Source organism: Hypomesus nipponensis, chromosome 23, assembly GCF_054491055.1.
Source record: "Hypomesus nipponensis isolate SF chromosome 23, ASM5449105v1, whole genome shotgun sequence".
NCBI lineage: Eukaryota > Metazoa > Chordata > Actinopteri > Osmeriformes > Osmeridae > Hypomesus > Hypomesus nipponensis.
In genome coordinates this window covers 6,689,464-6,703,953 of record NC_140383.1, presented here as the reverse complement: position 1 = coordinate 6,703,953, position 14,490 = coordinate 6,689,464, and the positions used below count along the sequence as shown (strand labels likewise).

The 14,490-nt window shown below is 50.6% G+C and overlaps 2 protein-coding genes across 4 annotated transcripts in view; both read right to left on the bottom strand.

The window, feature by feature from the left end:
* bmpr2b (bone morphogenetic protein receptor, type II b (serine/threonine kinase)) overlaps nt 1–1,823 on the bottom strand; it is a 37,532-nt gene extending 35,709 nt beyond the window's left edge. For all 3 annotated transcript variants that reach the window (XR_014741621.1, XM_084688968.1, XM_084688969.1), the window contains exon 1: nt 845–1,823. Coding sequence is in view for 2 of the 3 variants with exons in the window: in XM_084688968.1 (XP_084545094.1) it covers nt 845–911 (67 nt within the window). In the remaining variant the exon portion in view is untranslated. The remainder of the gene's footprint in view (nt 1–844) is intronic.
* A 618-nt stretch (nt 1,824–2,441) lies between these two features.
* On the bottom strand, nt 2,442–14,399 carry LOC146233997 (uncharacterized). Its single transcript, XM_084689469.1, has 24 exons — nt 14,251–14,399; nt 13,502–13,675; nt 13,089–13,226; nt 12,898–12,975; nt 12,686–12,756; nt 12,403–12,568; nt 12,193–12,299; nt 11,736–12,014; nt 11,412–11,592; nt 11,045–11,179; nt 10,706–10,854; nt 10,414–10,563; nt 10,048–10,204; nt 9,411–9,557; nt 9,071–9,180; nt 8,782–8,935; nt 8,473–8,666; nt 8,195–8,322; nt 5,723–8,091; nt 4,131–5,603; nt 3,839–4,024; nt 3,678–3,755; nt 3,520–3,597; nt 2,442–3,299 (listed from the first exon to the last, which is right to left on the bottom strand). The coding sequence occupies exons 2-24, from the start codon at nt 13,640–13,642 to the stop codon at nt 3,072–3,074; spliced, it is 6,897 nt and encodes a 2,298-aa protein (XP_084545595.1). The 5' UTR covers nt 13,643–13,675; nt 14,251–14,399; the 3' UTR covers nt 2,442–3,071.
* Nucleotides 14,400–14,490: the final 91 nt, after the last annotated feature.

Below are 14,490 nucleotides of genomic sequence, written 5' to 3'. Positions count from 1 at the left end.
GGGTGGTGTACACTGGCATAGCAGAGGGTCAATATGAGCCCAAACTAAATGTATTTCCAAAGAGAAACTCAATTACCAGTAAAAACCTGGCACAGCTATGCTTTTCTCTTGCCTCCCTAACACTCACGCACACACACGCGCAAATGCACTCTCTCTCTCTCTCCCATCACAGTCTGTGTCACCACTGCAGTCTGAAGGATCACATCTCATCTCCAACCACAAACCTGCAGACACATTCCTCTGAAGAGACACAGAGGAGAGAGAGAGAGAGAGAGAGAGAGAGAGACAGAGACAGAGACAGAGAGAGAGAGAGAGAGAGAGAGAGAGAGAGAGAGAGAGAGAGAGAGAGAGAGAGAGAGAGAGAGAGAGAGACTCATCGGGACAGTCTGCCACCCAACCCAAGATGAACCAGGGAATGTTCTGGTGGTTTAGTTTTAATATAAAATGAGAATCCACTGGGTGGCAATGCTGGCTAGTGGCTGGAGTACGAACTGAGTACGATCAATTGAACAGTTGATCAGTTAAAAAATCTAGTCTTAAATGTCTGTTTACTGTCAGCTGAGTAAGAAGAACATCTCCCTCTTTCTCTATTCCTCTCTCCTGTCAATATTATCCCACAGGAACAGCTCTTATCTTTAACCCGTCAAGGCTAAACAGGAGCTAGCCGACTGTGTGAGATTCCTGGGAAGACACGGATACACAGCAGAAACCTTGCATAACCTCAAGGTGAAACTTCCATGTAGCTGCCATGTGTATCTACCCACTGAATATGTCAGAATAAGTCAAATCAAATCAGCGACAAATGAATATTATGAAAGGTGGGAAACGCGAAGCTATGACTTACCAGCAACTGGGCTGAGGAGAACGATGGCATATAGCCACAATGCCGAAACTCGGCCCAAGACTGCCATATCTGCGAGATGCTTTAGGTGGATTGGGTCGGGCGCTTTCTCCAAACGATGTAGTCTTTTTCGCCCCCTTTTCGTCTTGGGCTAGACAAGCTCATCCGCCCAGACCGACATGTTCAATGATGTCCAAAAAGACTTCCGATTCTAAGGACAGTTCAGCCTCATTCTAACACACTGTCCGTGATTGCTTGTTCAATGATGTGCGTTGATTGCTCAGAAAATAGTCTTGGAAAAAATTTAAACCACGTTATAATGAAGGATTGTGTGCTCTTTCTGGTTAATTTAGTTGTTTTGGCACATCAGCTTGTTCAATTTGGTTATCTATGGTTTCAAATCAAATCACTTAAAAATTGTTAACATGCGAAACCTCGATTATCTTATGTCAAATGCATACGGTCAACCAGTGTCATACAAATTTCTGACATTTGATAGTTGGCTAGCCCATTAGCAAGGTGGCTACATTGAGTCGCAGCAGCGAGCAGCTTCTACTGTAAACCGGCGGCTAGCGGGCAAATACAGCATTAACAAACCACGGTGAATGCAAAAATATTTACACCATAAAAAGGAATTCCGGCTAAAATATTTCGTTTATCCTGAGAATTAGCTCTTCAGTTCTCCCGCAATGGAAATCTCTTCTAGTAGTGCAAGGTTGTATCGCACTCAGGTACGCAAGCTAAGCAAAACCTAGGCTAGTAGCTAGCTAACAGTTCGACTCTCAGACCCAAAAAGGCCCTTTAAAAGAAGAAAATAAATCGATTTCCTAAAATATATTGTTCGGGTTCCAACAAACAGTTATGTCAAGCTAATATATCCATCAGTAAATAATTTCCCGTTTCGCCCCAGAGCTGTGGGATTTAGAGCGCCCTAGCCTTCAACTTCGCCTGTACAGTAGTGAGTACAGTCTAGCCTGGTCTCGCTTGCAGTCTGGTGAGCTAAAGACGAGTCCTCCCCCCGTCTGATGACCCTGTCAGGTTGGCGGCTCGCATGAGCAAAGAACGGTCCGCAGAGTAGTCTGACTGAGCGCTAGGCTGAGACCGGAGTGTGCCATAAAATGTCCTGAAAATTACTTTTTAAGCTGATTTATAGTTTACCACACCACATCATATATAACTTACATATATAAGAAATTATTGTATGTGTTTAGAGAGGAAGAAATCAATTATGTATTGTGGGTAAAATGGTTTCTACATTAGATTGAAACTCAAACATATTTTATTTTGTTCTCTATCACATAAAAAATAATGAGAAGGCTAGATTGGGTATGCCTACCAAAAAACGGACCAGCATTGGACACGCACTGTCTCTTATTTCTCCTGTAATCGGGCACCACCAGGCGGCTGGTTCTATCATTCCTAATAAATAACTGTTAACTGTTTCTCTTATGTTGCATACACACTGTTTGTAATGTCATAATATGAAGGATACTCGATTAAATTGTCATGTCAATGCAGTTCTGTGTGATTGCATGGCAAAAACTGCAATCTTAAATTTTTGGGAAGAAATGTGAAATGTCAATAAATAGCAGTCATCAAATTGACGGTTTGAAAATACTTAATTGAGTTAATTCAACTTCACACACACATTTCAACTCATCACAACTAACGTGTTGGCTTCATAAGTGGCATCGAAATACACTAAAAGTCAAACAGAACATTTGGAAAAGAGAAAATGATGGCCTACTGTCAACTGAATGTAGCTGAAAATGATCATGACTTCAACAATAAAAGGCGTTCAGGAAATTGTGTTGGGTTTCAGTTAGTTGGGAAAAGGAGAACTGAAAACAAAAATATAAATATAAAGATAAAATAAGTACGAAAAATAAATAAGTCAGTATAAAAATGTAGGAAAAAAATACCTTCTTTCCCCCTGAGACGGTAACTGATCAAAACATAAATAATGCTAATGTATAGTAAAGTATTTTACAAAGAATAATGATTGTCATCTGAAATTACACAGATGAGTGCAAGCATGGAAATAGGATCATAACAATACCAAGATAGTTGGTCACAGAGTTGTGCTTGATCTTTTGGAGTGGTTTGAAGTTTCGCTAGTTAGTTTGGCACCCCTCAAGACAATGACCTACTGTAGGTCATTGTCTTGAGGGGTGCCCCATCCTCTACTGTAACAGTAGCACAGTGCTTGGTTCTGGTCTGGGAGTCCTCTTCAACTTTGACTGAGAGATAACCTAAGCTCTTCCTCCTTTAGACTCCTGTCCAATCTCTGAGTCTCATTCTCCAGAACAGAGGGGATCGGTTGCCGCGAGACCATCGCCAGCGAGTCGCTGAGGTCCTGTCTCAGAGACACCAGCCACTGGCTGTTCCTGGAGGAGCGTTGGAGAAATTGCGCCCTCTGGTGGTGATCCATTGCCAGTGTCAGCCTCAGATGATGGACCTGGGCAGGATGGAGGTAAATCAGAGAGTATTGTTTAATCATTCATAACAGGGGGGAAAAAACAACAAATATTCATAACAAAGAGTTTAACAGGAACCCACTTCAAAGTGGCACAGCACAAAGGAAACTTCCTGTTGATTTTAACCTCCCACAACCCCAGAGAAACTCATGGGGCCATATCCCCAGGTACTAGCGTGATAACACAGTTGATCAAACTGACCTGGTCGTCCAGCTCCTTTACTCTGGTCCTCAGCTGCTCAAGCTCCTCTCTCTCCGGGCGGTCCAACCCTCTGGGATCCTGAAGCCCACAACAGAGATGAATGACCTGCTTCACGTCAGCTTTGATGGCTATGTATCTGAAATCAAGTGATGTCTGACCTGAGTTCTTGGGCTCCGGCTACTACTGGCCTGCAGCTGGGACAGCTGGTGGTGCATTCTCCCTCTCTCCTCCTCGACCTTGAAACACAGGAAATTCAATTGATGCTTTGACCTCGATGTAGTCTGTCCCCTAGTACCTGCTTCAGCTGTCCCACAGCTACCTGCGTCAGTGTGTCTCTGAGGTGCTGTCTCTCGGCCCGCAGCCTCTCTGTGCGCTGCTCCAGCTGGTTGTTCCTGTTCTGTAGCCGTCTTTGGTCCACCTCCAGCTGGGCCACGGCCCTCTGCATGACCCCCAGCCGGTCCTGGACTGCGGGGTCAGACCCAGAGCCCTCCCCCTGTCTAATCCCCTGGGGAAACCACACAGACCACACTGAACACACTGTAGACGGACGCTAAATTGTGTGGACCAAACTGGAAGCCATGCACCAGTGGAACGGAGAGAGCTGTACCAACCTGAGGTGAGCTAGTCTCCGCCGACTTGCTCTGGTTCTGCTGGTGAGCCTTTTCCTGATAACCAATCAAGTCAGCCTCTGTTTTCTCAAGGGCGACTCTGACCCGGTCCCGATCCTTCCCAAGCTCCTCTGCTCTCTGGGTCAGGGTGTAGAACTCGGTCTCCCTCTCGCTCAGCAGGTGGTTAGTCTCCTCTCTTTCCAGGAGCAGGGAGGCCACACGCTCCCTCAGGACAGCCAGCTCCCCCTCACTCTCTGGCGGCCGGCGACCCGCTTCCTCCCACACCTCACCTTTAGAGCCTCCTCCGTTTGTTCTGCCTCCCCCTCTCCTCAGGTCCACCCTTTCTCTCAGGCCCCTGTCTCCGTCAGTCTCCCCTCTCTCCGTAGACTCTATCCTCTTCCTCAGTTCAAACGTTTCTCGGTTTTGCTCCTCCAACAGTTCCTGTAGTTGCTGCCGTTCCCCTTCTTCCTTGCAGGCTTTCTCTCTGACTCTCTCCAGTTCACTCTCCTTCTCCCTGAGGATGTTTGTCATGAGCTCCATTCTTCTCAGGGATTCCTGTTCAGCTTGTTGGAGGTCCTCCCTCCTCTTCTGTCCTTCCAGGACCCTCTCCTTCATCTGCTCAAACTCCCTCTCTTTCTCCTTCATCCTCTTTGTGAGGATCTCCATCCCTCGTTCCTTCTGCTGCAGTTTCTCCTCTTCTCCCCGTGCCAGCTCCTCCATCTTCTGTTGTAGCCTCTCCACATCTCTCTCTCTCGCCTTTCTCTCTCCTACCGCCTCTCGCAGTCTCTCTCTCAGCTCCTCCGCATCCTTGATTCTGTCCGCAGCCAGAGAGCTCAGCTCCATCCTCTGTTCCTCCAGGACATCCAGCCTAGCTATGGTTCTGGTATACTCCATTTCTCTATCTTGCATCCCTCTCAGGTCCTCTTCCACCCTGTCCTTTTCTCCCAACGCGTCCTTCAGCTCTTCGTCTTTCAGTCTAACCTCCACCTCCCTCGCTCTTAGTTTCTCCTCTTGCACCCTGTGTTTCTGGACCATCAGCTCTTTCTCGGCAAGAACCTCCTTGATCTCAGCCTCTCTCTCCTCCAACCGAGCCCTCAGCTCCTCCTGGGCCTCTCTGCACTTCTCCAGCATCTCCTTTGCCCCGAGAGCCTCCGCCGCCTCGGCCTCTTTCAGCCTCAGCCTCCTCTCCAGCTCCCTCCGCTCCGTGTCCACCGTCCTGGTCCTGGAGCGCAGCTCCTCCACCTCCCCCCGGGCCGTCCTGAGGCTCTCCTCCCTGCTCCTCACCACTTCGTCCCTCCTCTCCTGCAGGAGCCCCCTCAGCCTCTCCCCCTCGCGGTGGCTCTCCTCCAGAAGCTCCTTCAGGTTGGACATCTCCTGCAGCCCTGCCTTCAGCCCCACCCTCATCTTCTGGTTCTCCGCCTCCTTTTCCTGCACTTCCTGTCTCCACCGCTCCCTCAGACGGCTCACCTCTGAACCCTGGTGGATGGATGAATATTTCATGAATAAACCAAATAGAATGGGGAAAAACGTCATATTGATATTGATATTAATAAACACCAGATAAAATATTTGGTTTGTATAGTTCCATGTTGTACCTGATCTTTCATGGTTCCCAGTTTTAGGCCCATAACCTCATTGCTCTCCTTCGCACCTCTCAGTTCCTCTTCCACCCTTCTCAGCGATGAGCTGGCCTTGTCCTTCTCTCTCTTCTCTCTGCTTATCTCGTCTTTCAGTGTTCCCGCCTCTCTCTCCTTCCTCATCACCTCAACAGACAGGTGATCCCTCTCTTCTTCCAGCTCCCGGACCCGTGCCCCTAGTCTCTCCATACGCGTTCCTCTCTCCTCCACTAGGGCCTGCTGTCCCCTCTGCAGCTCCTCCAGTCTGGTCCTCAGTCTCTCTCCCTCCACCTGCTCCTTTCTCAGCTCTGCATTCAAACTCCTCCGCTCCTCCTCACCCCTCCTCAGCGACTCCTTCTGTCGATCCCTCTCTCCATAGCCCTCCTCCAGTCTCGCTCTCAGGTCCTCCACCTCCTCGTCTTTCTCCACCAGGAGCTGGGATAGTTTTCCCATCTCCCTCCTCCGTTCCTCGGCCCTGTCTTGCCACTCCTTCACCTCGTCCTCGAGACTCTCCTTCATGTCCTTCAGCTCGCTTTCCCTCTCCTTCTCTCTCTCCCTCTCCTCCCTGGCCTTGCTTAGCTCCCTGCTCTTGGAAGCCAGTTGGTCCTCTGCCTCCTTGCGCTCGCTGCTCTCTCTCTCCAGGGCACTCTCCGTTTGCTTCAGAACAGCCGACAGCTGCTTCTCTGACAGCTCCAGAGCCTGGAGCCTGACCCTCAGCTCCCCCACCTCCTCCTCCCCCTGCCGAAGCCTCTCCTCGGCCTCCTCCTCCTCCCGGCGCAGGCTCCCCTGCAGCCTCTCCACCTCCTCCTCCCGGTCTCTCAGCGCACTCATGTGTCTCTCCAGGCTGGCCTCTCGTTTCTCCACCTCTCTCTTCATCTCGTCCCTCTCTTCCTCCACGACGCTCACCCTGACTGTCAAGACCTCCAGCTGTCCATCCCTCTCCTTCAGCTCCGCTCCCAGACGCGCTTCTCGCTCCTTCGCTTCCGTCTCCCTCCTATCTCTGCTCTTCTCCTCCTTGCTCTTCGCTCGCTCCTTCTCCCTCAGCAACAAGTTCTCCGTCTCAACGGTGGCCATCTTATTCTCCAGCATTCCCAACTTCTTCAGCTCTTCTTCCAGATTCTCCCTCTCTCCCTCCAGCGAGAGTATTCGGTCGTTCAACTCTTCTACTTCCTCCTCCCTGTTTCGTACCGTGGCCTGCTCTTTTCTCAGCTGTTCAGCCATTTTCTCCTTCTCTCTTCTGATCGTCTTCAACTGTTCACTCTCCTTCTCCTCTCTATCCCTGAGCTTCTGCAGCAGTCGGTCTCTCTCCCTCTCCAGCTCCTCTGCTCTCTCCTTCCATCTTTCCCCCTCCTCCTTCACTTCCTTCATCCTGTGTTCTGTGATCCTCAGCTCAGAGGTCAGTTTGGTCTGCAGTCTCTCCATTTCCGCCGCTCTCTCGACCAGCAAGGCAGAGGTCTCCTCCTTCTCTCTCTCCACCCCCTCCATCTTGTCCCAGAGTGCTTGGACCTCTTTATCCCTCTGTCCCAGCTCTCCTCGCAGTCTCTCCTCACGCTCTCTCTGTTCCGTCTCCCTGCTTCTTCTCCTTTTCTCCTCATCTTTGCGTCGCTCTCTCTCTTTCTCCCTGAGTTTGGAGTTCTCCTCCTCTAAGGCAGAGAGATTCCCTTTCAGTGCCTCCATTGTCTTCACTTCTGACTCTATATTATCTCTATCTTCCTCTACTGATTGAATTCTACCTTTCAACTCGATTATTTCTTCCTCCTTCACTCGGATTTCTCCTTCTCGCAGTCTTAGTAGTTCTACAAACTTGTCTTTCTCTCTTCTGACCGTCTTCAACTGTTCATTCTCCTTCTCCTCTCTATCCCTGAGCCTCTGAAGCAGTCGGTCTCTCTCCCTCTCCAGCTCCTCTGCTCTCTCCTTCCATCTTTCCCCCTCCTCCTTCACCTCCCTCATCCTGTATTCTGTGATCCTCAGCTCCGAGGTCAGCTTGGTCTGCAGTCTCTCCATCTCTGCCGCTCTCTCCTCCAGCAAGGCTAAAACCTCCTCTTTCTCTTTCTCCAGTCCATCCATCCTGTTTTTTAACGCCACCACCTCTCCATCCCTCTGGCCGAGCTCCGAGCTCAGCGCCACTCTCTCTCTCTGCCACCCTTGCCTTTCCTCCTTCCTCTCCTCCTCGGTTACTCGTTGTTTCTCCAACATCTCCTCCAACTGTTTCTCCAGCCTCTCCAACTCAGCCAGCCCGGTCTCCCTTTCTCTGGCACCCTTCTCTCTCTCTTCTCTTTCTTTCATCCTCTCCTCCACATTCTGGTTCAACCCTCTTTCCAGCTCTTCTTTCAAACATTGTATCTCTCCTGGAGACAAAAAAAAAGGATTAGTGGGATGTTAACCAGCTACATCTTTCCTAGTTCATCCCAATGTTTTCCCTTGGGTCCATTGTCAGAAAGAGTGTCTCACCTGTCAGCACCTCCTTGGTCTGGAGGAGGGTGTGGAGCTGGACCTGGAGCTGGTTGTTGGTGACCTCCAGCCCTGAGGCCTGCTTCTGGGCCAGGCTCAGCTGCTGCTGCTGGGAGACTGTCAGATGCCTGGGGGACATGAAACAGAGCAGGGACATCCCTATTCAAATCCCATATACCCGTCTCACCTTGTCTTAATGTAAACCTTAAATGTTCCTAGACACACTGCATTTATCCCCCCCCCCAGTGAGAGCAGAGGAGAAAGAGCAGTCTGTTGACCTGAGTTCCTCAACGTCCTGCTCCAGAAGGTTCTTCTCTCTCTCCAGCGCTGACACCCGTTCCTCCAGATCCTGGTTGAGCCTCACCAGCTCCTCCCGCTCTCTCTCGGCCCTCTTCTGCAGCTCCGTCGCTCGGCCCAGCTCCGCTTGCACACCACGCAGCTCCCCACAAACTGCACTGTGCTGAGCCGACAGCTGCACAGCCACACACACAAATACATCACACTACTACAATGATAAATTGCGAATTGTAAGGGGATGGGGAATGACATGACTAATACTAAGACAAACGAGACTTCTTGTTGTTCACCTCCTTCAGTTGTGTCCTTGCTTGATCTCTTTCCTCTTTCAGCGAGGCACCCTTCCTCTCCTTCTCCTCTCGTATGGTCTCCAACTCTCTTTCCAGTTCCCTCTCTCTCTCTCTCAGCCTCTGGAGACAATCCTGGCCTGCCTCTCTCTGGCTCCTGCCAAGGTGAGTGCCATTTATATAACCAGCAAATCACTGACGGTCAGTGATTGGCCAGCCATCTCAGGACAAAGCAACTGTTCTCAGCCTGAGAGGGGTTAGCGAAGGGTGAAGCAAACTAACAGTGCCGTACCTCAACTCAGCAGTCTGCTGCGAGCAGCTCCTGAGCTCTCTGCGGAGGGTCCCTGCCTCTGATTCCAGAGTCTGGAGCTGGTTCTGGAGATCAGCCATCTCTAGCTCAGCCTGGGAACAGGGGAGAGGACATGGTCTAGAGTTCTGGAAGCACAGCTTAGCAGGATGTCACTGACAGGAGCCTGGTGTTCCCATAAGAGAAGGACACGGGCACTCTCAGAGCCCAAAATAGTCTTAAACTCTGAGCTTAAGCAGTTCAGCGGTTCAATGTGATCACAGCACATCCAGAGCAGTCTCGCCCCCTGGTGTGTCGGAGTGGAGGGGGTGCTGCAGCTGCAGACCTGCAGAGCGTGGCCGTTCAGCTCCCTCTTGTCCCTGGCCAGACCCTCGTTCATGGCGGCCATCTTCTCCAGGGCGTCACGGCCCTCGGCCACCTCGCGCTGCAGCAGAGTCTGACTGGAGGACAGGGCCAGCACTGACTCCCTGGCCTGCGATGGGGTAGGGGAAGAGGTCAATATGACTACTTAAAGGACCACACAAAAGAATACACCACAAAAAATCAATTCACAAAAACCCATGCCCAATCCATCCACAGATACAGAGAGGGGGAAGGCCTGGAGACCCCCTGGCAGGGGTGAGGGGGAGGGAGAGAGAGAGAGTGTGGATCTACAGATAAACAGGAAGAAGCGTGCCATGCCTTCATTACCTTTAACATGAGTGCTGATGTTCTGACAGTGCAGAACCAATGACACAGAGAAAGCACACACGAAGAGTATGAAAGCTTGCGTCTGCAGCAATGATGGGGCAAGCAGAAGCAGGGGGGGGGGGGTTAAACCACGTAGCCAAAGAGCAGAACTGCCTACACTGTGGCATCCTACTACTGAGTGTCAGACCAGACTGCAGTAGCTATGGCAGCTGGAACACAGCCCAGAGTTTAGAGCATTAGGTGTGCAAGTTGAAGGGTCACGGTGTTATTACCTTGACAAGAGCGTCTTTGGCATCAGTGGCTTCTTCCTCTGCACGTTCTCGGTCCAGCTGCTCTCTCTCCAGCGCCACCTGGAGGCGGTGCAGCTCCATGCGGCTGCTCCTCTCTCTCTCCCCAAGCTGGGCAGCCTCCCGCAGGTCTGCCTCAACACTGAGGGAACACCACAGTCACACAGGACTAACTACTACACTATAATAACATGTATACAGTATATATACAGTACTTAGTACAACATGACAGATATATATCTACATTTGTAACTATATCATTTATGGATTGTTTCTCCCATTAAAATATAGGAAATATAAGCTAAACTACTGCATGTTTTGTCAACCAGTGAGTTGATTCTGATCCGGTACCGTTTCTGTCTCTCGCTCTCCACCTGGCTCTTCCTCTCCTCCTCCCTGTCTCTCTCCCGCCTCAGTCTCTCGCCCTCCTTCTTCAGCTCCTCCCCTCGTCTCTCTGCTTCCTCCACCTGGCTCTTCAGGGACACAACCATCTCCCTCTCACTGACACGCACACACACACACACACGCACACACAGACACAGGCAGTGATACACAGAAGGATTCTGGCAAGGCACGTACATGCCTGAACTTTCCTCTTGAGACGGTGTGTGTATGTGCGCATGAGCTCCGGTTTCTGCTGTACCTCGCTAGCAGGTCCCGGGTGTGTGTGAGCTCCTGTGCTGTGTTCAGGTTGTGTGTGTGCAGCTCCTCTGTGTCAGACGCTAGCTGTGTGACTCTCTGCTGGAGCACAGCTCTCTCCTCCCCCAGCCTCTTCAGAATCACCTCCGCCCCCTAGTGGCAACATGGAGGCAGGTCAGGTCGGGGTAACAGAGTCATCACCCAAGGCACAATCAAAGCAAACAAGGCTATATTTTTTGAGGGAATGATCTTCTCATTTAGAAAGATGCACAACTGTAAATATTAACATCACCAAACAGAATTACCGGTGAGTTCTATTCTCTATTCTAGTAACTATTGTCACCTGTGCTTGCTGGTGTCTGCAGTGCAAAGCAGTCTCAGCCTGGGCCAGGATAGCCAGTAGGGAGGACAGGTCGCGACCTTCAGAACGTGCAGCGCTGGCCAGGCCTCCTTCAGACTGGGCGCTCAGAACCCTGGCCTGGAGAGCAGCAGGATACAAGGACCGCTTACTGGACCACAGCAGCAACTCATCTCTGTCAGATATCCTGGTCATAGGCATGGCTCAGTGGTAGAGCATTAGACCTCAGACCAAGAGGTTGAAGGTTCAAATCTTCCCATTAGTTGCTATGGATAAAAGCGACTTTTAAAGGAATCCATTATATCGATTTGACATCTTCTCAATGCATGTGAATGTTGGTGTGAAATCTCACCAGTCTGAGTGTGGCCTGACTGACTGACTCCAGGGTTCTCTCTGCCTCCCTCAGGTTCTCCCGCTCCCTCTCTCTCCCCTGCTCCTCCTCTGCTTTCTTCCTCTCCTCCACTCGCATCTCCTCCTCCAGCTCCGCCCTCTTTTCCTCGTGGGCCTGGAGGGAGGTGGACAGCTCGGAGATTCTAAAGAAAGAGAGTGGTTGAGCATTAGACAGGATGGGTAAAGTGAAGAACATTCTCAAATCTCGCGATTCTCCGAAGACGACATCCCCACACAGCATACGAGACCCAAGCGAACCCTCCCTCCGACAGGAAGACAGACCGACCTGTCCTTCAGCTGCTGAACTTCAGCCTCATGGTGGAGGGTCAACTCAGAGAGCTCCCTCTCCCTCGTCTGCCCCTGCTCCCAGGGATCCAGCTCCTGCAAGGAGAGAGCAGGGCCCAGGGTGGAGGAGAACGGGGGAGCTAGTCTGGAGGCCCGGGGGCTCCTCATGACGAAGGTGCTGCACAGGGGGCCGCTGGGGTGCAGGACCTCCACTGAGCCACAGTGGGACAGCAGGGAGGAGGCCAGACGGGTGAACTCCGCCCTCAGCTGCCACAGGTCCCTGTGCACAGACAAACAACAAACAAACAACAATCAGCACAGCCGCGTAGCAGATGGAGATTACATGGTGACCATTCAAGCTGCCCCAAAGCAAACAGATCCGTTAAAAACCTGACTAGACGGCAAACACGGGCTGCTTCAAGAACGCAGTTGGTGGAGATGCTGTTGGCGCCCCCTACCTGTCAGTAGCAGTCTTGACGGTGTGACAGTGGCGTCGCAGGGTGACCACTTCCCCCCACAGGCCCATCAGACGAGCCTGCTCCTCACCAATGTGACCCGTCAGACGCTACAGAGTGACACACCCAGGATGGGGACGACAGTCAGAGCTGCAGGTAAAATCATAGGATGGAGGAGGAACTTTTTCTGCCCCATGTTGTCTTTTTAGCTACCTCGTTCTCTTTCTGCCACTCAGACTGCCTCTGTCCCGCCTCCTCCACTGCTTTCGACCAGTCAGTGGTCAGCTTGCACAAGTCCTCCCTGAGCGCCTCGTTGATCTGCCCCAATTGGCCGAGCTGCTCACGTAGGAGGGCGTTCATCTGCACCATACTCACACTCCTGCAGAGAGAAGGCAGAGAAGAGGATCTCGTTTCATAGGTCGTTCTTTGTACAGTTTCTCCTTTGTGTCGTTTTCCAAAACACAATTATTCTGAGGAATCAAGGCAGTCCACCCACCTTTGCTGTTCCTCCTCCAGACGGATGAGGGCGTTCTCCAGAGAGTCACTGTGCTCATCCCTAATCCTCCTCTGCAGAATATCCACATCCGACAGTCAAGTTTCTCTCATTCTTTTTTTCCCCATTTCCACTTTTATTAGATATAGGCTGAAGGTCATGACAAGCAGGGACATATCCGACAGTGCAGCATACATATATACTCCTCCACTGACCTCTCTCTTCAGCAGCTCTTTCTCCTCAGACTTCACCCTCTGCTCCAGGCCCTGGCAGCGGTCACGGTACTCCACCACCTGAGAGCACGGGCAAACCCCGCTTTAGAAAGCCCAGACACCTCGACACGGGCACACTTTTAGAACGACCGCCCTTGTGAACTCTGACCACCTGTGAACTCTGACCCCCTGACCTTGTTCTGTAGTTTGTGGATGAGCAGGGCCTGCCTGGCCTCCCTCTCCCTGCCCTCCCTCAGCTTCCGCCTCCACTCCCGCTGCTCACTCTCCAGGCGCAGAGACAGGGTGAGGGGCGGGTCCAGCGACTGGGTCAGCTGGCCAGGGGAGAGAGGGAGAGCACAGTCAGTGTTGTGCTGGTAAAAGGGGTTGACTGGTTCAAATGAACAAGGATATTCATCATCTGAATATGTTGACTGGTTGGCTAGAAGGTGTGTACCCAACTCTCTCATTCTGAGAACTAAGCAGAATCTTTGAGCAGCATCTATCGACCACTGGTGTGTAGTCTGAATATCTGTGGATGAGTAGGAAGGTAGGCTACCACACTACCAGGCTGTATGGAGAAGCACACAGACGTTTCTCCGCCTCTCACCCGGTCGGTCAGTGCTCGAGCCCTGGACTCCAGCTCCTCCCTCTCAGCATGACTCTCCGCCAGCTCGTTCTGCAGACGGGACACCTCCACCCTCAGCTCAGCCTTCTCCTCTTGCAAGCCAAGCAAAAACCTGGACTCCATGCTGGACACTCAAACCCAGGACTCTTAAGCACGCTTGGGGGAGGGAGGCAGAAAAAGATCATTGCTGAATACCAACCTCTTCACCATTGTTATCAATATATACTGAATTGTGTACCCTTATTAACAGTATATGCTGCTGCTTGTAAGTTAGATAAATAAGGTAGCTGGTCTTACTCCCCAGAAAAGTGGTGTTCTCTATGTTTATTCAAACAATTTCTTATAATGTCTTGCGTTCTTTGTTGGGTAAGTAGCTAGGTATTGGTGGCTGTGATAGTTGACTTGATGTCTACAAGTAACTAGCTTAAGCTTCTGTTAACTACTGAATATGCCGTTGCTACCTAGCTAGCTGAATTTCATGACGCCCTAGTAAGAAAAGCAAGCTATCGGTATCCACAACAGCACAAGAAAGCACAGCAAGCTATTTTTTGCATTACAGATTATCTCATAATAAGCTGCTTGCACACAAGCAACGTTGGCTGGATAGTTAGCTTGCTAATTAATGCAAGTACAAGCTGGCTAGCTAGCCCCACTTAGAGCTACCTAGCTACGCATTATAATTGGTTAGTAACAGTAATACCCTCAAAATCAAACGCTGTGGTAATACTTACTAATTATTGTGAATTTTCATGAGGAGCTCATGGAAAGCCTTCCTTTAAATGGTATTGTTTAGCCATGTTTGCACTTGGTAGTAACTGAATTCAAAACTGTACACTTAAACTTTCACCTTAAAAAACACAGAGAAATCATGCAGGGATTGTTTGAGTGCACAAAAACTGTTCACGTGTAGAGCACCTCCGTGTGGCCTGGAGTGAAAGGAAGTTAATTAACTCACTCGAACACGCATACAC

Bases quoted from the DNA above. Each gene is read 5' to 3' on its own strand.
- LOC146233997 (XM_084689469.1), bottom strand. From the start codon at position 13,642: ATGGAGTCCAGGTTTTTGCTTGGCTTGCAAGAGGAGAAGGCTGAGCTG. The intron at 11,593-11,735 runs GTCGGTCTGTCT...CTCTTTCTTTAG, and splicing joins GTTCAGCAGCTGAAGGACAG to AATCTCCGAGCTGTCCACCT. The intron at 10,564-10,705 runs GTACAGCAGAAA...TGTGCGTGTCAG, and splicing joins ACCCGGGACCTGCTAGCGAG to TGAGAGGGAGATGGTTGTGT.